The sequence below is a fragment of the Ammospiza nelsoni genome, chromosome 2, assembly GCF_027579445.1.
Source record: "Ammospiza nelsoni isolate bAmmNel1 chromosome 2, bAmmNel1.pri, whole genome shotgun sequence".
NCBI classification, from domain to species: Eukaryota; Metazoa; Chordata; class Aves; order Passeriformes; family Passerellidae; genus Ammospiza; species Ammospiza nelsoni.
Genome location: NC_080634.1, coordinates 54,203,292 through 54,227,320, shown reverse-complemented (window position 1 = coordinate 54,227,320; position 24,029 = coordinate 54,203,292). Strand labels below are relative to the sequence as shown.

At 37.7% G+C, this 24,029-nt stretch overlaps 1 protein-coding gene across 1 annotated transcript in view; it reads left to right on the top strand.

Annotated features, from left to right (window-relative positions):
- TRPC4 (transient receptor potential cation channel subfamily C member 4) overlaps positions 1 to 24,029 on the top strand; it is a 134,083-nt gene that overhangs the window by 40,519 nt on the left and 69,535 nt on the right. The window contains exon 2 of the mRNA XM_059493776.1: positions 8,504 to 8,908. Within this exon, the coding sequence (XP_059349759.1) occupies positions 8,531 to 8,908 (378 nt within the window). The 5' untranslated portion in view covers positions 8,504 to 8,530. The remainder of the gene's footprint in view (positions 1 to 8,503; positions 8,909 to 24,029) is intronic.

The following is a 24,029-nucleotide window of genomic DNA, read 5'->3' as shown; positions in this document are numbered from 1 at the left end:
AATTAATCTTCTGCCAGTTGAAAATATTGACAAGGTGCATTTTTCACAGTGAAAGTTTTCTGTGTCAGTTATTTCCTATTTTCTTATCAGTCAAATGTATTTTTTTCTGTGAATAAGATGCTGAAATTATTATATCTGGGAGCAGATTCATTATTGAGGAGAAGAGACATTATATAATCCTTCAGAAAGTTCATAAGGAAGTGTTGAGGAGATAGGTTTGTTGTTCAGATTTTCAGGTGATCTATTTTTAAAGTTTTTGTGTTGTAATGCAGTGATGTACCTTCTTCTGACATTCTCCCACACAAGAATATACAAACTTCCTGAGGTTTAGCTATTACCAGTCTCACATAATTGCTGCTGGGTCACAGATCTATAGAGCATTGTAATAGACGTGTTTTTGTCAGCCAGGAAATCCAAATGACAGCTTTCTGGTGCCATCACTCCCTAGCAATGAGAGTTCTGTTATTGTTACTATTTATATTTTTCACTCTTGTTGTAATTTAGCCGGAGACTTTTAATCCTGAATTGTTATTTGGGCATATGTAGAAATGACGATTTGGCCATGCAGGCAAATTTCTGGAAGGAACTGTTATTCTGGATTTTAGAAGCCTTATGTAATACCTTGTCAAGTTATTCATTAGGGCATGTTCTGTGCTATACATTTAAAGGTCCTGAGTGACATGAAACTGTCATTTTACGACTTCTGGCAAATAGGGCTTGTCACTTTGAAGTCTTTATTGCTACAAGGGCAGGAAGGGGTTAGTCATCACATAAGTGTACAATGCCTTGAGGGAAAAAAATGCTATTATTTTTGTCAGGCTTTGGTCCAGATAGTAAACAAGTTTCACTGTTAGACAACTTAACCAACCAAATTATACATTTGACTGATTTCAATCAAATTCTTTCCTTAGGGTTTATTACCAATGGGTAATCATCTTCTTATAGACCTGTATAAATACATTTTGTATTGTCTAACTAACTGAATTGTGGAACATTAATTGCTATTGAGTTTAAATGTTTTGCTTTGATGTCAGTTTGATTTCAATTTAATTGAGCATTATAATTCTTTTTACTTGAGTTTTTGGGTTACTATGGTAGGTGAACTTAGATAATAAATTTTCCTGATTTTATTTTCATGCAGTCTTTTAGTAAAATTATTAAAATACACCAACTCAAGTGTCTCTAAGCAGTGTGAGGGCAGAACCACTAAGGATGTGGATGGAAAAAGACCAATAAATTCCAAAACTTGAACAGTTTTCCTTAACTAGCCTTTATTTATATTGGGGTTTTTTTTAAGTTCAGCCACTTTCAAGGCTCCCCACAAAATACACATACCACTCTGAGGGCAGCAGCCAGTACTAAAATGCTTATGTGAGGATATATGTATGAACACAAATCTCTGCAAAGCTGGCTCTCTATTGGTCCTAAATACTTGAAAAGTGTTTTAACTTATCCTCAGGCTGCCTTAGCTCGTATATCTGAAAATGGACCCACAGAGGAGTGTTTTTATTAGCAAGGCTTTACTAAAGTATTTGGGCAGTCTGCCCAAACTCTCCCTTTTCCGGCCAAAGTGCATGCTGCCTTGTACTTCATCACAGGAAGCATGGGAAGACGTGGTTCTGTGTGGAAACATACCCCGAAACTCAGAAAAGTCACTGCTACTTGTAGCATAATTCCCACAAGTAATGCTCCTGTCCTGTATTTCCCAACCTAATCTGCATCCTCGCTCCTCCTCAAGTGCACCTGCTCAGTCAGACCCTTTCTGCCCACCTCTTTTCTCAACAGATTGTGTACAGGTTTCTTCTCCCATCCTCTTCTCATTTGGAGAAAGACCACCCACCCTTTCCATGAGCAGGGACAGCCCACTCCCCATGTCCCCTGAGAAGTGTTGCCGTGCAGTGTGGCTGCTGCAGGATCACATCCACAGAGCACTGGGTCAGTGCTACTGTTGGAAATGCTGGAAGGCAGCCTTCTGTGTAGCCAGATGACACTGAAGTACTTTTATCTTGAAAACTGTTTTGGAGAGCTCCTTGAATTTACCCAGGAGGATAACACCAGCCGAGGAGACAGGAAGGTCAACTCAACTGGATGTTGCAGTCACTCATTAAGATCATTATCTGTGTTATTGCCTTTCCTGTCCTTCCCACCCTAAACTGGCTGCCTACTGCGTGTAGGCTGGACTCGCATCTTTCATGCTCCATCATTTCAAAGAACGAGTTCATGTCAGTCAGGGGCAAGCAGTTTTTCTCTCCTTTGCTCTGGTAGCAGGTTTAAACACGTCAGTATTTCCTTCTGGGCAAGAACAAATAGTTCAAGCTTCAAGGTCATTCCCACGGATCCCTGAGGACATTTGCATACTGCTAGCCATCAGCAAGAGGTAACCATGCATCTTGTATTTTTCTGAAGAGTACCTTTTTCCAGTTTTAATAAACTGGAAAGATGAACTAATTTAATATTGTCATCTAATGATACTTCTGTTACCTAATGATGCTCTTTTTTTTTTTTTCATGAGTGACCTATCAGATTTTTGCCCACAGGGTAAATGAAATTAAGCTCAGTTTAGGTATATTTGAAGAACCAAGTTCTTGAATATCTCTTATTTTAAAAATATTTGCAGATTTGCAATAATTTATGCTTGACCCCAAATCATCCTACCCCTCTAAGATCTGGTAACAATTTCTAATGTCTCTCAATGGTCTTTTATTTCTATTTTGATATTTCTCAAACTCCAGTCTGATAATAGTCTTGTAGACTTTGAAGGTCACTGTTATAAGAATCTATCATTCTCAACTAAGATTTGGTGTAACATCAGCCCTAGAAGGTAAAAGTTTCCTCCTATCTGGCATTAAGTAAACTTACAGACCATCTTTATGCTATATATGAAGCACCATGCTTTAACAGTCCCCCCCCCCCCAAACAATGCTATGAAATTGCATCCTGTCTTTTACAAAAAAACATGAAGGTACGTAATCTGTGTCACCTCATGAAAGGTTTACACATTCAGTGTCTCAGACTCAGACTTTCCTTGGTCTTGATCTCTTAAGATGTTGATATAAAATGCTGGTGGTGTTTAATCCACCATATAACCATTGTACCTTGGATGCTTAAAGTTGTTCTTTGCAGCTGATGACCTGCCTTTCTGACTGTGAAGCCAGAACAGCTGTAAGCAGATGACATGGCAACCTGCTTCCCATCATCCTCTTCAGATGTATACTAGGTCATGTTCTTTGCTTTACTGAAACTTTGATTATAGGGCATTTTAGACCAGAGCAAAACTGAGAGGTTTAGCTCTTTTCCAAATTAACAGCCTTATAGGGAACGTGCACCATACTGTTATTCAGTTTATGTCATGCATGTGTGAATCAGTGTTAAATTTTGAATTTCAAATTGCTACTTTTGCTATTGTCAGCTTTCAAATCTGAACTGTAGTTCTAACAATGAAAAATTACTTTCAGGTAAGGACCCTAAGTACTGTATTGGCAGCTATAACAGTAAAATAAACAGTGTAAAATAAACAGTGCTAGAAGGCAGGCACGATCAGTGAAACTCCATCACCTGCAGCCAGAGTTGTTCGAGCAGTCCCTGGAATCAATCCAACTGCTGGCTCAATACAATTCTATCTTCCTACACACTTTCCAGGCACAGTGTAGGAGTTAGCCTGGACCCCAAATTATCCCCAGAAGACAGTTCTCATTCAGCTGACCTGTTTTGGGGTGAAGTATGTTTAACAGTATGGACACAGCCTATCCAGTTGATCCCAGTGCTAGAGCATGTTAAAGTTGCTGTTCAGATATTTGGTTATAAGGCAGTATCTGGACTAATGCTGGGTTCAGAAATCAAAGGCTTATCTGCATTTCTTTTGTTCTTGTTGAAATGAAAAAGTCTGTTCTGGTGACTGACAGAGAAGGAACTTTATGCTTCATTTGGACTGGGATTTATCAGAGCTAGTCTTACTTTCCAAAATTCTCTTTGAACATCATTTTTACTGTGTGTCATATAGCGTTCTGTGTCAGATTAAAGCTGGTATGTCACAGATCTATTTTAGAAGGAAAAATGTCATACTTTCATGAAGCTAAAAAATGTCAGAAAGTTTCCTTTGCCATGAAAAGTGCATATAAAATAGTTTCAGAAGATCAGAGAAATCAGCATGTTATTCACTTGTCATAAATGTTCTGGTTCTGAGCAGGGTGATGCCATAGTTACATGTGAAGTTTCACTTTTGCTTTTTTATTAATGCAAATAGTCTGAAAAACAAACTCATGAGCAGAATCAGAAGTGTGCTTTGATTATATAGAAGAAGCTATATAGGATAATGCTATATTTATCTATCTATATATACTGTAATACTATAGTAAGTGTAACAGTGGTCAGTGTTGGAAATGAGTGTCTTTAGAAGGGTTGTGTCAGTGAGGATTTCAGAAGCTGCACATGTGGATACTAAGAAGCATATCTGTATCCCTCCCACTTCCCATCGCTGAAGGAAATGTGTCCTCACTGGGGTCTCTCTCTGTCTCTGGAAGGTTTGCAGTACGTCTGTGAGCAGTGATACAGGTGGCTTGTCACTGAGGCCCTTGGTGCCTGCTGGTGGCTCACTGATTTCCCTCTCACACCTGGTTTTGGGGTAGGGGGCAGCAAGCAAAGGAAGTGCAAGTCAGGGTCCTCTGGAAAAATAGGGAGGATATGATCATATATGTAAAGGAAGCAAATATGATTGAATAAATGCCAAGGAAATCTGATTGCAGTTTTTCTTGAGCTTTGAGGGGGAAATATCTGTGTGCCTGTGGTTAAAATATGCATGTATATGTACATATACACAATGATATGGCAACAGAAAAAAAATTCAATTATTTATTTAGGACTATCAAAATTAATAACATCAACTTTTCTAAGTACATATGCAATTATTAAATAATGATAGAGTAGAAATGGTAAAAGTTTGCAAAGAAGGTGGAATGTTACCATTCCTCCATGATAAACAACATATGAAAGAAACAGTCACATGTAATTTGAATTAGTAGTCTGTAGCAGGTGCAAACAAAACTGACTGTTATGAAAAAAATGTTTTCTCATAAGAATCACTATTCTGTCAAAGTATTATGATTTCCTTCTTTTTATCCATTTCTCCTGCTCAGGTGCTGCTGATATTTCCATTGCACAGTGGGAAGCACCATATAAAGTTATTTTGTCTTCATTTCTTCTCTGAAGTATTTTTATTATGTGTCAGGAATATGAACTCTGTAGAAACTATAATTACACTTTTTATAAGTTTGTATCATAACTTTTTTTCTTTCATTCTTCTCGCACTGGCCCTGTGTTTTTGACCTCCTGTTTCTTTAGACTTCTTCCTGCAGAGATGTTCAAATCAATTGGAAACTTTTGTAGTGCTGCTGGTTTGTTTCTAGGTCTTACAGCTCCATGTAAATGTCATATGCATGCATTTATATGTGACAGCACAGTAACATTTGTTACACATGTAGATAAAATGATAAACAGGGCTTTTTGGAAACACCCATGGAACCATTATCTTTGATGTTCGTATCACCCTCCAGGACCATCCTGTATCAGCAATCAATCTCTAGTTTCTAATTGCATGTAAACATAGACTTTTACTTAAAACTAAACCTTATTTATGGGTAATTATTTTCAAGAATTGGTTCAGGCAACAAGTAGAGATTAGTGGGGGACAGCTATTTAAAAGAATGAAAATGTGTGTTTAGTATCTAACTAAATTTAGATCTATTTCTCAAGAATCATGAAAAGGTAAACAAAAGAAGTTCCAACAAGTATTTTCCTTATGGCTTACAGTGAACAAACAAAAGATCTTCATCAGACCTAAAATAAAAACAAAGAAACAATAAACCCTGAAATCATTCTTATTAAATCATGATAGATCCCATCTGTAGGTGAGTGTTCTGTTATTCTAGAATAAACATTTCTCATGCCCAGTTTCATTGATACAAGTTAATTCATGGTTTTTCTCAAAATAAATATGGAGACAATGATCTTTTTATTCATGTCCTTTTAAGAGAGAGAAGCCTTTAGCACTAACCCCCCAGCTGCAGTCCCTCTGTTTTCTTCAAGGGTCTTGGGAACTCTGTATATATTAAAAAACTGGATAATGTGCGTACATTGTTGTGGGTTAACTTGACATCTGCCTGATACATATGAAATAGAGCCTGTGTTGAAACCTAAGTCTTTGTCAGGTGGCAGCTGGAGTCAGGCAGGACATCCTTCCACATCCAGCACCCAATCTACCTGAGTTTGGGAACAGGGGTGTGAAACTCAAAGTGTCCATGGCTATCCATGCAATATGGCAGTCCACCTTTCTTACAGATACCTCCTTGTGAACTATATTTATGTCTCTTAATTTGGATCTGAACATAAAAATTTTCACCTCCTTGAATTGAACTTGCAGTTTTGAAATGAAAGAATGAAAAGCAAAGAGATAAAATACAGTGCATTAAGAACATGATATCTGTTCCAGGGGTAAAGAACTGTGCAATGGATATGAGCTTTATTTTACTTAGATTGAGATTAACAGGACATAATCCACAGACTGGGCAACCTCTAGTAGTCCAGACTGTAGACTGATACCATTCTGTAGGGAGAACTGGGAAACATCTTGCAAAGGTTGGCAATTCCTCAGCCTCTGTATATGGATGTGGCAGAGAGTTGTCTCTCCCATATCTTCTTTACCTTTTCCTGCCTATGTCAAGCCATGCTGATCTGCTCTTGAAAACAAAGAGAACAACTTAGTAACAGCCTTTACACATTTCTCATTGCACTGCTTAAGAAAAGTGGGAGTGGATTAATTACTATATTCCTCACTATGTTAAGTGACTTTTTTTTTTGATGAATGAAAACCTCACAATAATAAAAATATGTATTATAGCTTGCTATAGAATCTCAACAGAGATTTTGTTCTAATGACTGAAAAAAGTGGAGGAAAAAGCAGTGAGTTAATACAGCTTGCATTATCAACTGAAAAAATTACACAAAGCTACAGTTCTTCCTCTAATAAGGTGTTCAACCTCCAGTTGAACAGCAGAGGGAAATATTTTTTGTGGACCTTGTTCTTTGAGGTCAATTTTTTTCTCTTCCCACTTTCGTCTTTCCCTTTTTTTTTCTTTTTTTTTTTTCCCCAGGTGGAAGATAGAACCAGGAAAAATAATTTTGTTATAATGAAATTTTTTTGCAAAGTCCTTGGATAAAGTATACAGAATAAAACCACAGGCACCATATGCTTTACTATATGTAAGCCTTTGGAGTTGTTTTATTGCTGCTATGTTTCAGTATTAATTCTAGTTTAGAACTGAGTAGTTCAGAATCAAATCTGTGGCTATTATCTACCAGTCCTTGGAAATTTATCTCCTATGGATTTTGGTTTTCCTTTTAGGTTCTGAGTTTTAATTTATAAGTTAGTGAGCTCTGGTTAGAAAAACATTTTATGTGAATGTTTTTCTAGTAGCATGTGAGATTGAATCAAAATCTTAGTAGGGAAGCTCATCACTGAACTGTGCCTGTCATAGAAAAGTCAGGGTATTTGAGCAGGACTAGATGTAAAGAGGTATAAGCTGTATTTAATTGTCCACACACAAACCTCAAGCAACACACAAGTTGTTGTAGGATGTCAGAGAAGATCTCTCCATTGGAATTGCCTTTTACCCAATTGGAGTTGATTTCAAAACAGTTTTTGAATTGCCTTTCCTTGAGGCCCGTAAATTCTACACTCTTTGTCAGTGACCCATTCTTTTCCCCAGGCTATGTTAATCTCTCCCTAGGTCTGAGACAGCACTTGGACAATAGTACCACCTTTATCTTATCTCAAGTCCCTGCAGTAGTGGTTTATCTTACAGTCCAAGTTCAAGTTACCCACAGAGGCATGTTTGAGAGGTAGAGGGAGGTTTTGGTGATCATTGGTGGTCGTAGATGCCATCTTTCCCATAACTTGGGGTGATCTTTGTTTGACCATTCATATGTGTATGAGCAGTTGCTTCTCTACACAGTTTGCTGCACTGGGAATTTTGTGTCTGGATGTACCCACCAGGATGTGCTAACCAGAACTCTCCTCTGTCAGACCTGGCATGGTCACCATCCTGTCACTCCCTTCTGTGCTCTTCCCATGGCAAAATCTTTCTGTGGACTTTACAGTGTTTGAGACAGGCGACTGTTTTTTAAGTCTTTGCAGAACTGAATGAAGAGATTAAGGATGAAGTGGACCAACACTTCTGGTGGTAACCTATGGTTGTACTGTATTTCTTGTTTGCCACAAATTTAAAAAAAGCAAATAAGCAAATGGTATTCTGACAGATATGCTTTTACTTGGTAAATTACAAGTAAGCAGTGTTTTGGCTTCCACTTTTGCTTACATGTTCTATTGATAAAAAATGTTTCAACATCACTTTCTAGTATGAGTTTTAAATATGTACATAGAGCAAATATTAATTTGGTGCACCATACCCCAAGCTCAATTACTGATTTTATCTTTATTTTCATGTTGCAGAGATAAAGTATTAGAATGGCATAAAATATGGCCCAGTTCTACTACAAAAGAAGCGTCAATGCTCCCTACAGAGATCGAATCCCTCTTCGCATTGTGCGGGCAGAATCCGAACTGTCTCATTCAGAGAAGGCCTACCTGAATGCCGTGGAGAAAGGAGATTACGCCAGTGTAAAGAAAGCCTTGGAGGAGGCAGAAATTTATTTCAAGATCAATATTAACTGCATTGATCCCCTGGGAAGAACTGCACTCCTAATTGCAATTGAAAATGAGAACCTTGAGCTCATTGAGCTGCTCTTAAGTTTTAACGTGTATGTGGGAGATGCTCTGTTGCATGCCATACGGAAGGAGGTTGTTGGAGCCGTGGAGCTGCTGTTGAATCACAAGAAACCCAGTGGAGAGAAGCAGGTATGTGCAGGGTTTTCTGAGATTATAATCTGGTCCAATGTAAAGGGAAGAATTGTGCAAAGGGGGTAAGAAAAAGAAAAACAAAACATCATCCTTGCACACAGTACTTAAAATCAGAAAATCAATTCCTTTGATGCTGAATGCATTGTATTCATCTATGTTTATGCATCATACAGTCAGAAATTGTTTTGAGTCAGAAGGACTGTCAAGTCTAGTTCCAACATCCTGCCAAGGGCAGAGATATCTTTCCTTAAACAAGGTTGCTCAAAGCTCCATCCAACCTGACCTTGAACACTTCCAGGGACAGGACATTCTGAACTTCTCCGGGTAGCCTTATCCTGTGTCTCACCATCCTAACTGTAAAAAATGTAAAATGTCTTCCTTCTGTCCATTCTAAACCTACCCTCTTTCAATTTAAAACTATTGCCTTTTTTCCTGTCACTACAGGCCTAGGTTAAAAGTTTCTCTTTGTCTTTGCCATAACTCCCCTCTATATAATCATAATATTATTCCTGCAGATATGGCTGGGAAATCTTTAATCATTCAAAGAATCAAATAATTCCAAAGAGAATTATTTGGAATAATTATTATTAATTATTAATATGTAGTCCCTTTGAAATAATTATGAAACTCCCATAGAAGTCAATGAATGTTTAAACCCATCCATGTAGAGGTCATCGTATCCCAACTCAGAAAGGCAAAACTGGTGGACACGACCCAGTTATCAAGACTTCAGTCCTGCCTCAAGTAGGCATCCATCCTATGAAGTACAACTAAAAAAGTGCAAACTTCTCTCCCTTTCTCCCTGTCTTTTCTCAAAGGAAAAAATCACTACATATAGTCTCATTCATGATCTGTTACCTACTCTGCTTTCCCTTGAACTGCTTTGAGACATCTCTGGGAAGTATCTAGCCTCTTGCAAATCTTTGTCATTTTAAGAAAATAGTGCAGGCAGGATAACATAGCCCATAAATTCTGATATTACTATGACTCTTCTAAGAAGAAAAACCTTAAAAGTAGTTACTCTATTGTACTCTATTTTCATCAATTTCAGGTTTCTTGTGTTATAGGTAGTCTATTAATGTATTTCAATGAAAAGTATCTTGAAATTATTACAGCCCTTTTACACATAATGCATATAATATACTTAAATTACAGTATAATATACTTGCCATGGATAGAATTGCAGATAATAGGCAAAAAGTATAATTTTTGCTGACAAAATAACATTAATTCTATGCTCCTTTGTTATAGAAAGAAAGAGATACTAGGTATTCCTGCAAATGTGTGTGCCTGCCTTTTCTTCTTCTAGTAAATGCAGAGCTCCTGTAAAATGACAACAGATTTATGTCAGAGAAAGGGAAGAAAACTATATTCACATGATGTTTGTCTCATTTCTTGATTCCTGAACTGATAGTGCAGATGAGGATACAGCGCATAGGAATTTCTCAGTGCCGTGTACTAGGAGCCTGAAGGATCAGTGCACAGCCCCATCCCAAATCAGTTAAAACCCCTGTGTCTCTGTTATGCAGCCTCTATAGTGGAGGTTGCCATTGGCAGGCTAGAGTTCATGCCATTTGATGGTAGCAGTCCTAAGGTGTGTCTCATCTCTGGTCTGGCTCCCTGGACTCCCCTTGGCAATGGAGAAAAATGGAGATCTCTGGAGAGCTCCTCCTGCTGTCTTTATCAGTTACTTGTTTTAAGACATCACAAATCACTTTGTGACCTTGGGAGTCTAGAAATTCACCTTACAAGAGCTGCCTAAATTTCAGGCTGTTCTTTAGACTTTCAGGGCTACATTTTTGTATGGGCCACAGCTGCTGTAATGAAAATACTTGAACATAAACAGTCAAACTTGTATTAGTGAGCATCATGCTATAGCAGACAAAAGCTAAGCTTACTTTTTGTGTAAATACTACCATGTTAAATTATTCACAAACTGCTTTGCTCCAGTCTAGAGGATCCTTTTCTGTGGTGAAGCTTAAGCATGTTGTTTCAGTGCCAGAGTCCACTGCTGGCTGGTGTGAAGAGTGCTGCTCCTGCTGCACTTTCTTGGTCTCCCTGGTTGGACTAGCTGGAGGTTGTACTGTAAAGTGTGAAGAATAATAATGAATCATTTGAACAGAGACATCTCCTTTTGTGTCAGTTTAAGTTTAGGTTTGCCCGTTGCCTCTACCAGCACTGATTGCAAGCCAGGGCTTATAAAAATGGCTTCTTAACTGATAGGTTGCTTACACATGTTGACTGTTGTATGTGCTGGGGATCCCAACAACAATTAAGCTTCTATGGGTGTCAGGTATGTAATAATACACTGATAATCACACTGGTTCATTTTTAGGAACATGGCATGCTGAAGAGAATGTAAATGCCAATGGCATTTTTGCAGTAATGCCACAATAAATTTAGTATAATAAAAAAGTACCTTTTGGCTGAAAAATCAGTCCAATGCAATAAAAACGTAAAATCTGAATACTCAGAATTATGTACTTCTATTATATATTTTTTCTTCCTTCAAGTTATTTTCCCCCTTCAAGTTTCTTTTGAAACTATTTCAAATTACAACTCTACTTTTTGATTACTGGTGTTTGTAAATATTTGATATATTGTTTAGACAATGATTCATTTTCAGACTCTGTGCTTTTAGTAACATGATATCTTTGGCTGTTTGGTTTTCCTTCTTTGAATAAGGGAATGTGTGGTCATGTGTGGTGAAATCCTGGCCCCTTGAAGTTAGTGGGAGTTTTGCCATCGATTCAGTGAGGTCAACCCTTTTTTGCTGGTTTTTTTTTTTTTTTTTTTGGTCCCTGATGAAAAGTTTTATTTCTACACAAGACAGTTAATAATAGAAAGAAAAACACCTTGCTAAATACTTCAAAGAACAAGAAACAGTTTCCCAAATATTTAATTAGTGAAAAAGTTATGAACATTGAATTTCTGGAAAAAAACCTGATATGATTCACAAGTAAATGAATTAGCTCTCACTATTTTTTCTTTGTATTCATGAGATAATATCCTATGTATGATGCATAGCTAATTTCAGCTTCAGTTCATACAATAATGTAGCTATATTTGTAAAACGAAATAATTTTAAGCATAGAATTCATTATATAATTCAAGTTCTCATTGTCAATGTCAGAAATCTAGAAGAAAATGTCCTCTTGTATCAACAGAAAGCTAAAATTCTTCAGGACTGCTGAAATGAATCTTTTAAAAGAACTGGTTATACTCCAAAATTTAATGCTTTAAACATTTTAAGTGTTGCAAAAGAAAAAGGGGAAAATGTAACAATGTGTTAATTCTGACCAGGAATCATTTCATTTAGTTAAAGTAATCTGGTTTTGCACTTTTGGAAAAGTTTTATAACCAACATCTCCAAATTAGGAGATGCCACTGATCTCTAATTTACACTTTCTCCTAAAAGAAACAACAACAAAAAAAAAAAAAAAAAAAAAAAAAAAAGAAAAACCAAACAAAAAACCCACCATAACAAAACAAACTCAAAATAACCCACTCCAATAACAAAAAACCCTAACAAAACCCCAATAAAACAAACAAACAAACCCCACCCCCCAAACCCACAAACTATAAAACAATGTTCAGATCTCGTTGAAGTTAGATCTAAACTCTGTAGTCTATTGATCATTCAGCAGCTGGCTCTGCCTAGTAGCTGTGTGTGATGGGCTCAGCATTTCCATGACCACGCAGGTTACAATGGTTTTAACCTAATTACCAATGTATGGATACATATGGTGCCACCTGGTGACTACAGATGAGGCATGTAGGTTTAACAGTTCTGAATTGTCTTTGGACTCCTCCTGCTTCTCAGTTTTTGAGAGAAGTTTTTGCGCTATACATTAATCCAACACAAGAAAGGGGTATTTTTGCCACTTGCATTATATTCATTATATTTCTATACTTTTTTAGCTGTACCAGCTGCTAGAGCACAAGTAAAAGAGAATAGCACAAATTAATGTGAATGAGTTGAGGAAACTTGTCCAAGTACTTTTAAATTACCATTCTTCAAAGCCATATGTCCTGAATTATCTGCCAAGTCACTTGTTGCTTACCCTGATGGATAGCTGAATGCCAAATTAAGAGGGGGGGGGAAAAAGTTGTTCTTTTAAATTTAGTATCGGCAGAAAACGTTTTTGTCTTGTTGAATTGCATGCAGCATCCACAGATGGGCTGGGGGCTAGGCAGCATAAAAAATTAATACCTTTATCTAAATCATAGTGTACTCTACTGCTTATGGAACTCAGGCATTGATCATTAGCTGGGGGGTTGACCATCTAAATATTTGTGTATATTCAGGGAAGACTGAAGCAGAGGTGCAGCTGCCTTCTAAGGATGCTGCAAATCACATAAGTGAAGCTGAAATCTCAGTTACTAGACTTGAATCCATGTGGCATTGTATTAGCTGACAGACTTGCTTTAGGGCTTGGAATCCTGACTGCAGTGCTTACAGCATTGTCTGACTAGCAGAAGAAAGCACATGACAGTGCTTTTATGCCTTCTGTTCACTATTGTATGTCAGTCTTGTGATACTTGAGGGTGTTTTTAATGGGTGGACACTCTAGGGATAGATGTGCAGATGTATGAACAAAATATTGAGCTAATGCCTGGCTGGCATTTGCAAATACAAGGGAATTGCTAGAGGAAGGAAAACTTTTGGAAAAGGGGGGATGTGATCACTGTGATATGTGCCTGGCTCACATGCAGAGAAAAGTAGAAATCACTGGCACAGTGCTGGAAGTAGGAAGCTGAAAATAAACTATATCCACATGCTGCAACACTCAGAGACCTTTTGCTCTCCCAGGACAAGCAGTAAAGTCACATCATAAGCTACTTTATGCAAAAGCCCTGCCTCTACTTACTGTGCCAAAGTCAAGCTAGAAAGCCCGGCTTCAGCTTGTCAATGTGTCAGCCTCTAAAAATGCAAGTGCATGGCATATACAACCTATTTTTGTTGGTTTTCATAGATTTTCCTGGCAATTTCTCAATGGCCCAAGAAAGGATGAGTTCAATCTATTGTCTAAATATTTGGGAAAAAAATATTTATTAAAAGAGACAAAAACCCAGACCTTTGAAACTTTAAGTATAGAGATGTTTCTGAAAGACTGAAAGATTCAGCATTTAGGTTACCTTTTTCTCTTTAGACAGACTGTGCCCAGCCCTTCCTCATCAGTATGGAGGGGCCTATAGTATTCTCTCTGGTCATGGTAGACTTTAGGTATGATATGTTCTAGCCTTTATCTGTAGGGAAAGAACTGAAAGGAAGGAGGTAAACCTTTTGTGGCAGAGGTAACCACAGCAAGCTGTGAGTTTGTGCTGTTGTAAAAAATGGCATCTGGAAGAGATGGGTGAGGTGAGAATTCATGTGCAAGAAGATGGCAAATCCTGAGATTTTTATGTGCTGTTCGGTGTGCTAGCAGCCATTGTAAACTCTTGGACAGGAGGAATTATCAGGTGATTGATTGGTAGGAAAGCTTGCTATTGTGGGACTTTTTGGGAGGTAGGGAGAGAAATGGCATTGTTTTACTGTCAAAGGCTAAAGTTATATTTCATCAATCTTGACTCATGTATCTGATTGATAATTATTTGGAGTGTGGGAAGGTAGAAAAGAAGAGGACAAGAATACAAGTTGTCTTCGCTTGAAGCTGCTGATGTAATTCTCGTCAGAAAAAAAAAAACAGTGACTGATCTTATGCCAAAATGTGTCTCAACATCTGATTTATTTTTTTTTTAATCAGTTGCTAAGTAGTTCTGGAGAGAATGAAAGACTGTAAGAGAACAGCCAGGATGAGGGAATGGTCCTATGTGAGGAAGTGTCAAGGATGTTGTACAGTATAGTTTCTAGGCCAGTGGAACAGACTCCTCTGTGGATGTTCAGGCACTCACCTAGGCTATCTGGGAAGGGATATGGACAACAAGGCTAGACAGCTTTGCAGGCAAAGTGCCTTCAGTCTGGCAGCATTCCCAGAAACAGAGAAAAAGTCTAAAAGGAAAAAGTCTGGAAGCAGCATGAAAGTAGCACAGAGCCTGAAGAGTCATTTTCCATTCCTGAAATCCTGGCAGCTTAGATGCTGCTCTTCTGACAGAGCTCCTATCAGGCCTGACAGAGCTCCTATCTCCCAGGAGATTCCCTACATGCGGCCACATCATCCACTCTGTTCTTTTATTGTCTCTCAGTATCTTTGGACTTCTTGAAATTACCCTTTGAGGAGTCCCAGTGTCCTGAGATGAGGCCAATGCTCTGCTTTGGAGCTGCACTTTTAACCCAGCTTCAGTCTCAGTCTCCCTTAATGTGTGCAGAGCATTTAGGCAGCTTTGGCCCATTGCTTTCTTTCCAAGTCTCAAGGAATATAATTTTCCCAGTCCTGCATTGCCACACAGCCCCGTGGTGTGTATGTGGAAAAGTTCCTATGTCAGGGTTGTACTTCCTCCTGGTGACAGTGGGCCCCCTTGGAGAAGACAAGGAATCTATACAGGCTGTAGGCCCAACATGACCACAATAGACTTTACATAAATGTTAAACCTGACTTTTTTTAAATTCTCCTTCAAATTTTCCCCTAGTAACTGAACTGGGAGTTGTATTGGTCAAGAGGAGACAGAGAGAAGGATTTTATGATCACTGCATGATGCCTGGTAGTTTGCTAATATTAACCTCTTTTTCCATTAACTTTGCAAAATACCAGTCACAATCTCTTGTGGGCTAGTCTTTGTTGAGATTCAAGCATCATTTTTGTTTTGAAAATGTCTCCCACAGAAGTTTATGAACTAAATGTCTTTTTCGAATGTTGTGATTAATGACAGTCTAGCTAGTAATGAGTATGGAGGAGGCGTTGCAGAGATTCTTTGTCGGGCTGAAAGTACACAGTCTTGAAGTGGAACGTGAGGGCAAAATGTTGTTTCTTTCCACTGCTAGCTGCCTGAGTGGGTAGCTGAGTATTTTTTTTCCCAGTGGTGTCTGATTAGTTAGAATTTTCTGACATATTGATAGACAGATGAATGGGAGAGGCTGTGTAGGGGATATTTCGTTTATGGATAAAACTGGTCAGTCTTTCATATAACCATTTGGGCACATGAAAACAGCATGTAGCACAGCTGCACAGTAAGGGTGGAGCTGACTAATTGCATATGAGATGGAGATGAGAATTTACAGAAGTTTTGTTCTTGGGTTTGAATAAGGTTGCTGGCTGTTTTCAAGTTCAAAAAAAGTTGCACATAAATGCCATTATGTCTTGGCAATAAACCCAAACTGTCTGTGTTTATATGTATCAGAGGTAAGGTGGGTGGATGAGTAGAAAAACCTGTGACAATTACTAAGGAAATACTCCAGAAGCTGGTATGCCTGTGCCATCCAACAGAGCTGCTAGCAATTTCAATATTGAGGTAGGCAATGTGTTCTACAATATGCACCCATCACCTTGTAACAAATTCTAAATCATCATATTCCATGGCAATACCAAAAGACAAATTACAAAATATGAGGAAACATGACAGTTTCTTGACCTGTACAAAATGATGAGCCAATTTTTATTGGCAACATAAAGAAAAATTCTGACTATCAGGATCCTTTTAGGTAGGTTCCTGGAAGGTAGTGTTATTGAGAATTACTTTTCCCAGCTATTAATCTATTCCTCTGGTTTAGCAGTTTGAAGAAATCTAAAGAATTTTGGTGATAACAAATACAGATTTCTTTTAAAGATGGCTCGTGAACCAAACTTCCACCTAAACTTGAAGTATTGCAGATTCAGAAATACTGAGTACTTTTCTGTCATTATTTGCTGACATTTTCATATTTCTTGTTTGAAGCTCATGCTAGAAATGAAAGTACTTTCCTACCATGAGGAGATGAGTGCAGATTATCAAAAATATTTGAAAGTCTAGAATAAATCAAACCCTTTAGAAAAAAAGAAACTCCATATCTTTAGAAAGGTAATTAAAAATAAGGTCTGCATAAAAGTCAGATTTTTATTCAAGAAGTCACATTTTCTGTGCTGATTTCTTTTTCCAACTTTTCATGTTTTTTGAGCCCCTCTTTACAGCACTCACCCAAACTTACAATCAGAATAGGGACAGAACGCAAATTAAAATAAAAGATGTCCAAAATTTCTGCCTTCTACAGACAGTGGTCCTGTACTGTCATCTTCACAAGCCTCCATGCCAGGCATCCTTTTCATCAAATCCACCTGCCTTCACTTCCTGAAAACTCATCAACTCCAAAGATTGCAGTTAAAATCTAAATATTTTAACAGTCTTTCAGTGCCTGCAAAAATGTTAACAATCAGCTTTGAGGCCAGTAGTATAAATTTGTTAAGAGTGAGATGTTCAACCAACACAACCTTTTTTGGTTGAGGTAGTCTTCTCTTCTAAGGCCTAGAAATCCCTATTGCCAACTATTTGTACATTTGGTGATGTAATTTAACTTAGGAAGTTGACAAATTTATAAGCATTAAAGGAGCAATATAAAAAAAAAAAATCCAGTATCTTTTCTGCTTAGAGCAGCCACTCAGGGAACAGTTAATATTTTGGCCCTTGATATTTTGGCCCCAGACTGAGATCTGTGCTCTGTATAAATATGTGCTATATAAAAACATGTGTATACAGAGACACGTGTGTAAGGGGTTGGAAATCAGCCCCCCATTCGGATGCCTGAAGCTGAAGGCAAGGCAGCAGTGGAGCTCAGTCTGTGCAGAGGTGTGTCCTCCCTGTCTCTGCCTGTGCTGCAAAGGAGGGACATCCTCCAGTAGGTCTCATGTCATGTCTGTGTAGGTCTCTCTCATTCTCTAGAGTGTCTCAAGCAGTAAAATGCTGTTTGAATCAGTCCATTTACTGCTTACATATCAGCCAGATAGGAGAGCTCCCAGTAAGGTCGGTGATGAGCAGGAGGATTTCCTGACCGAATACCAAGTGTCTGCTGTAAGCTAATGAAAAGACTTCTCTGGACTCCATTCACTACATCAACCAGAGGCCCAGCCCAGTAGCTCATAAGTAGTGGGTAAGTGAAGTATGGAGCATCCTAGAATATCTCTGAGACATGTGTTGTGGCCTTGCAGTTACGTCACAGAGCCTGTGGGCAACTGAGATGAGCCCTAGATTTTCCTGGGTATAATAGAAGCTTAAAAACAATTCAGATATAGAGCTACCATTAGGTGTTTAAATACAAAGATAAATACTCTCCTGTATATTCTTCTGCAACATATCCTTTTTCTGACAGTGCCCGGTGCAGAAACACAGGAAATATTTTAGGAACAGGATGACCTACTGTTAAAAAAGCTCAAGGCAGAGCAGTTTCTGATGGACAGAGGCCTCCAGGCAATCCAACACTGAACAATGGTCCACTGAAGAATATTTTCAAAGAGCCACCATTTTAGAGTTCTGTCTATGAGGAGCCACTATGCTCAAATGCAGTTACCTTGAACTTGCCTGTGGAGATACTTCTTAAATAATGCAAGAGTAGTATTTGACAGACTTTTTCAAAGTGAGCGTTAGTCTTTGGGAATCAGGAATGCAATCATACATAATAATCTATAAAACAAATGACTTTTCAAACCTTCAGCCATGGGAAAACACTAGGAAAATTTAGAAAGCTCACCTCTGTCAAGAACCTTGTTCATATATAGTCTTCCACGCCCCACCATTATCTTTCCTTGTGTCACAGGGCATCTCTTGTCAAATTTCTCTATAAGCAGTGAAACTTATGAAATCTAATTTTCATCCAATTATATACATCATGATGTAATTTCCTCTTTTTGATGTTATGAGCATTCATCAAAGCTTTTGCAGAGGCTGATACACTCATAATGTCCTGGTTTTGTATGAATTCTCTGGTGCCTAGTAACATAGCTGCATTTACACTTCATAACTTTCTTTAGATCTCAAACATCCATATCTTTTGGGAAACTTGCAGGAATTTAGTATTTCTAATATTTCTTCATGTCAACACCCAGCTGGAGCAATCCAACAAATTCAAAAGTCACAATGGACTGACAAAGCCCATTAATGTGATAACAGGGTCTGACTTGTCTTGGGAGACTACCAATTTAGCTTGTCAATTTACTGACTGTTTTCTGGATAGAGGATATGTTTGTCACATACTGCACTGACAGAAGTGTTTTAATTGTACTTGTGCCTGTACCAGGATCCATATCTTCCATATCTTCACCCCAGATTGGCAGGAGGCAAAATTAGTTCCCCTTTCAACTCAGCTACTAAAACACTACAGAGAGTTGGTAATAAAATATTATCTAAGTTTGCAGGCTTGTCAGAGTCTGTGAGGCCTTCTGGCAAGATAAAAAAAAAAAAAAAGAAACCTGAAATATCTACCCTCAAAGTGTATCTTTTCATATTTTGTACTGCTAAGATACAGCTGAATATTTGCAGAAAATGCAAAAGTCTACCATCATTTTACTTGCTACCAACTCATTTTATGACATTTACTGTAAGTACAAGCCCTCTGGCTGATAAGATTAAATTTCTCTTCCCTGATCCTTGCTCATTTAGACCTTTGCTTATTAAGTCTTTGCTTACTACCATGCCCTGAATTTAGCAAAAATATCCTTACATACAATCAAAAGAAAAAAAAACCCCTAACATTTCCATATCCTAAAGCACATTAAGAATACTCTTTATGCATGGATGCACCGTGTGTGTAAGATCTGAACAGATCAAGGTCCATGCAGTTGGTGAACTGAAGAGGAACACAATACTAAGAGAAGCCTAAGTTGAAACAAGGAGTATTAAGGGGTTTGAACCAATCCAGTCCCCTTGCCATCAGTTTCAAAGGTTTCCTTCTAGCAATGTGCCCTTAAGTACCTCTGACTAACTCTGCTGCCCCTGGTCTCTCACTTGAGGGCAGGTGTAGGGCACAATGTAATAATGCACATCTCTCCTGTGTCTTCTTTGACCTCTTTGCAGTGGGAATTCAAAAGGAATATTTTTATTTCTAGGAATCTTCTCTTGTTTACTTACAGGTTTCCAAAACCTCTTAAGCAGGAGGATTGTTCAATTGATTCTTGAATGCAAGGAGGATCTTAACATGTCTATTGTTAAGGAATTTAATCCAGCTGCCAGCTGAGAATATCATCAACCTATAATAAAATTCAGTTTTCTGTCTTTTCCCTCTCAAGTACATCTTTCATTCCCAGAACATCCTAGCATAGTTGTGGAGCCTCTGTATACTTCAGAAAAAATGTTCTGTTTTGCATCTGTGAAGTATGGGAAATTTACAGTATGGTTCAAAATGTAGAGCTACTGTTAAATAACTGACGACTGAAAAACATACTGGGAATATTGTAGTTGTGAAACAGCTTATTGTGAAGTTCCTCTGCATCCTCTTAAGATACAGGTTTCTTTGTCTCTGCCAAAATCTTTTGTATTCCTGTCTCTTACTTTTTTTTAAATAGAGAAAACATTTTTTGTGTCTCATGAATTTTCCTGTTCCTCACTTTGTTCTTTGTGAGCACAACCCTTTTAATTTTCTCAAATATTAAATTTACTTCCCAGCCATGAAGATAGCACAAATTACTTTGCAATGTTAAATAATTGCAATCAGCTGCAAATACATTTAGCTAATTCCCACCCTCTGAGACACTTGTAACTCCTGAACAGTTTGTTGATACCAAGGGAGGCCACCAATCTGTGACTGTCTTTTCTGCAAAAGCTCTTTTTCAGAAAATATCTTTATAATTCTATAGCCAGTGGGACAGTTTCTCTTGTGTCTAGATCTAGGAAGCTCAGGGATAAACAAAGGATTCTGCTTAGATTCTAAGAACTCCTTTGTTCTGACATTTCTCTGAAAACCTTACTGTCGAAGCAAGCCAATTTCTTTCCATCACTCTAGCTGACTATTGGAGCCATTCTGAGACAAGAAAAATGAACAGGGAAAAGCAAGAGCTTCTCCACATTTTAATAATCAAACCAGAGACACAGTTTCTCAGGAAATGGAATATCAGACCTAAGGTTCATTAAAATGATTTTGTCTTTATGAACCATTTTGTGCTTGGGAAAATTATTTATGCATCCATTTAATAAATTCAAATAGGAAGGCCCTCCTCCTAGATCTGCTTTGAACATTCAGGACATTTCAGTATTGACTTCACTCATCATGCAAACTCTGAGAGAGGTATATATGAGCTTTATCATGATGGACATAAATAATTCAAGTTCCCCTTTAATCCTTTCCATAATAGGATCTTTCTTCTTTCTCAGCTCTCATGGTTTTTCCAAACCATTTTATTTCTCTTCTATCACTGTCCCTTGAGTGAAAACAACTTTTTCTTGTCACTCCTCATTATGAGCAGTCAAGCAATGCTGAGAACTCCTACTAGAAACACTCCTTTACCTGTTTAAAAATTTTATGTGGGGAGAGCAAGTGTAAGTTCCATAGCTGAAAACAAATTCTAAATATCCTTGCAGTCTTCTATTGAGTGTCTACTTTTAAGCAATTTCCCACCCTTCCTCAAGCTACTGGCATTGACTGATGAAACAGCACATCCATTCACTCATAATGCTCACAGGAGAACATTAATTGGAAATGAGTAGTTTGATGTACAGGCAGTATTTTGGAACAGAGTTCTTTCAGAGATACAGGGAGGACAAATAAAAAACAACTTTAAAAAAAAAAGAGAGAAAAATAAAGCACTGAAGTTCTTTGACATCAGTTCCACCCAACAACTTCATGTCCAAACCTATCAAATCCAATATCTTTTCCTCTGCTTCTGTCTGGAAACTGATATCAATTAATTTTACAGCATTCCCTTTCCATTCCATATTCTCTTTTTTCAAATAAAAGAAATTTATAGTTTTTTACAGCAGGGACTGTCCTGAAGAAATTAGTCAAATATTCTGCTTGTAAGCACCTGGAAGAAAATATAGACATGAATAACAGTCTACCAAGATTTGTCAGGAACAAAGCTTGTCATAACAATATAATTATCATTCATCACCAGATAGCAAGTTCTGTATGTTGGGGAAAATCAGCACATATCATATAGCTCGAGATTTGTAAGATTTCATGAACTGTCAGTCAAAAGACAGTCTAAACCACACTCACAGGAGTTGTCCACAGTATTTGGTGAAACAGGACATATGGAGGGGTGAAATGAGCAGTTCTGCAGGGGTCTATCCCTATCAGTGCAATTTTTCATGACATTTTAGATGAAATAGAGGCCCTGTTAATTCTGTAGACAACTGACAATAGGGGGGGTCTCAAGGCTTTTGCAGGACACAATTAGCATTCAGGTTTTGGCAAGCAAGTCATTATTTCTGTGAAAAATAAAAGAGTTCAGTAAGAAAAAAAATGTAAGGTTCTAAGTGGAGCAGAAATAATCAACCAAGTATGTCTTGGAATTGAAAACAATTAAGATAACAGTTCTGCAGGGAATATTAAAACAAGACTAGCACAAAAAGACTGGACAATACCGTTTTACTGTTCAAAAGTCAGAATCACATCTGATGACGTCAGAATGAGCACAGGTCATAGAATTGTAGAATCACAGAATGGCCCGAGCTGGAAGGGACCTTAAAGGGTGGGAAGCTGGAAGGCACCGATCCCGTTTCAGCCCCCATAAGGAAAGTTTGAATGAAAACTTGGAAAAAAGAAACTAAGCAAATAAATTAAGTATTCTCTGTATTCACATTTCATAGAACAAGAATTCATGGGCTTAAACTGCACAAAGGTAGAGCGTATGAAGTATCAGAAACATTGTGAGGAAATGGTGTGACATATCCACCCACCACTGCAGAGCTTCAGAAACAGATTGGTCAAACTCTTTTCCTTAATGTGTTACATTAATGCTTTTTGTGCAATGTGGCTGTCATGGAGACTGGAAGTGATCAGTCCATGATGTGACACTTGTGACACACAAATTGGTTCAGATGTAATAAGATGAGCATGAGCAAGCATTAGAAAACTCACATCTTTGGGGTAGGTTAAGTGTAGCTGATAAAAAAAAAAAACACATCCAAGGTTTTGTAAACTCAGCTTGAGCCTGGAAAAAAAATAGATGAAAATAACTCAAACTTGTACATTTAACTGTTCAAAATTCACAGACTTGTAAAAAGGCAAGTACTGAAGCTTCCTTAAATATGACAGGGATTCTGTGTTACTACAGACATCCCTGTTCCAGTAATGTTCCAGCAAAGCTGAAAGTAAATTTTCAGCAAAATAAATGGACATGGTATTACATAAAACACTATTCTAAGTGGGAGGAAGAGATCCTTTGCTAACAGTGATTCATATTACCAAATGAGGGCATTTAGGCCTGAGCCTTGGCAATATATTAAGACATGTGGTGTACATTGAGAAGGGTTTACATAGAGGCAAGAATGTTGCCTTTCCCCTCTTATCAGGAGGAGACAGACTAAAAGCAAGCTCCTAAGGTAACACATTCGGCATTAACTGTTCATGCCCTCTTTTCACACATCCTGGAGAACTGGCCAAAATGATGAATGGAGTACTTCTGAAAAATACCTGTCTTGTATCCCAGCAGTGCAGGTTAGGAGGCACAAGCCCTGGCTAGCTGAGGGTCAGTACCAGCATAAGCACAGCAATCAAGTTTTGAGCTATTAGCACATGGCTTGGGTCTGAAGAAAATTAGATATATATATATATGCTGGCATGACATGGAATATAATATTTTCACATGAAAATATTGGGAACATTTTGTAAAACTAATAGTTAAAATTTTCATAATCACATAGTATGATCAAAATAATTTAATCTGGATAAAAGTGGGATTGAACCTTCTTGTTAGATCATAGGGAAATACTGGAATAAAGGAACTTTTTAAGATAGACAAGAAACAAAAATCTGTAATACTCTGGTAAAAAATGTCCACACAAAAGTATCTGATTTTTAATTATTATTTTTTGCTATACCTACCTGGCTTTAATTCACAACTGGAATTACATTAGACTCCAGAGAAAAGAAATCTGGAAGTCAAGCATTAAGCATCTTGACAATTTGCGGTAAAATGTGCGTATGAAAATGTTAAAGAACAGAATTTGTAATTAAATCTTATGAAAGTATCACATCCAGATATGCTGAATATGAAAGTATGTGTTATGAAAGTATGCATTCTTAAGAATTTACAATATTATTAAAATATTTGCATTT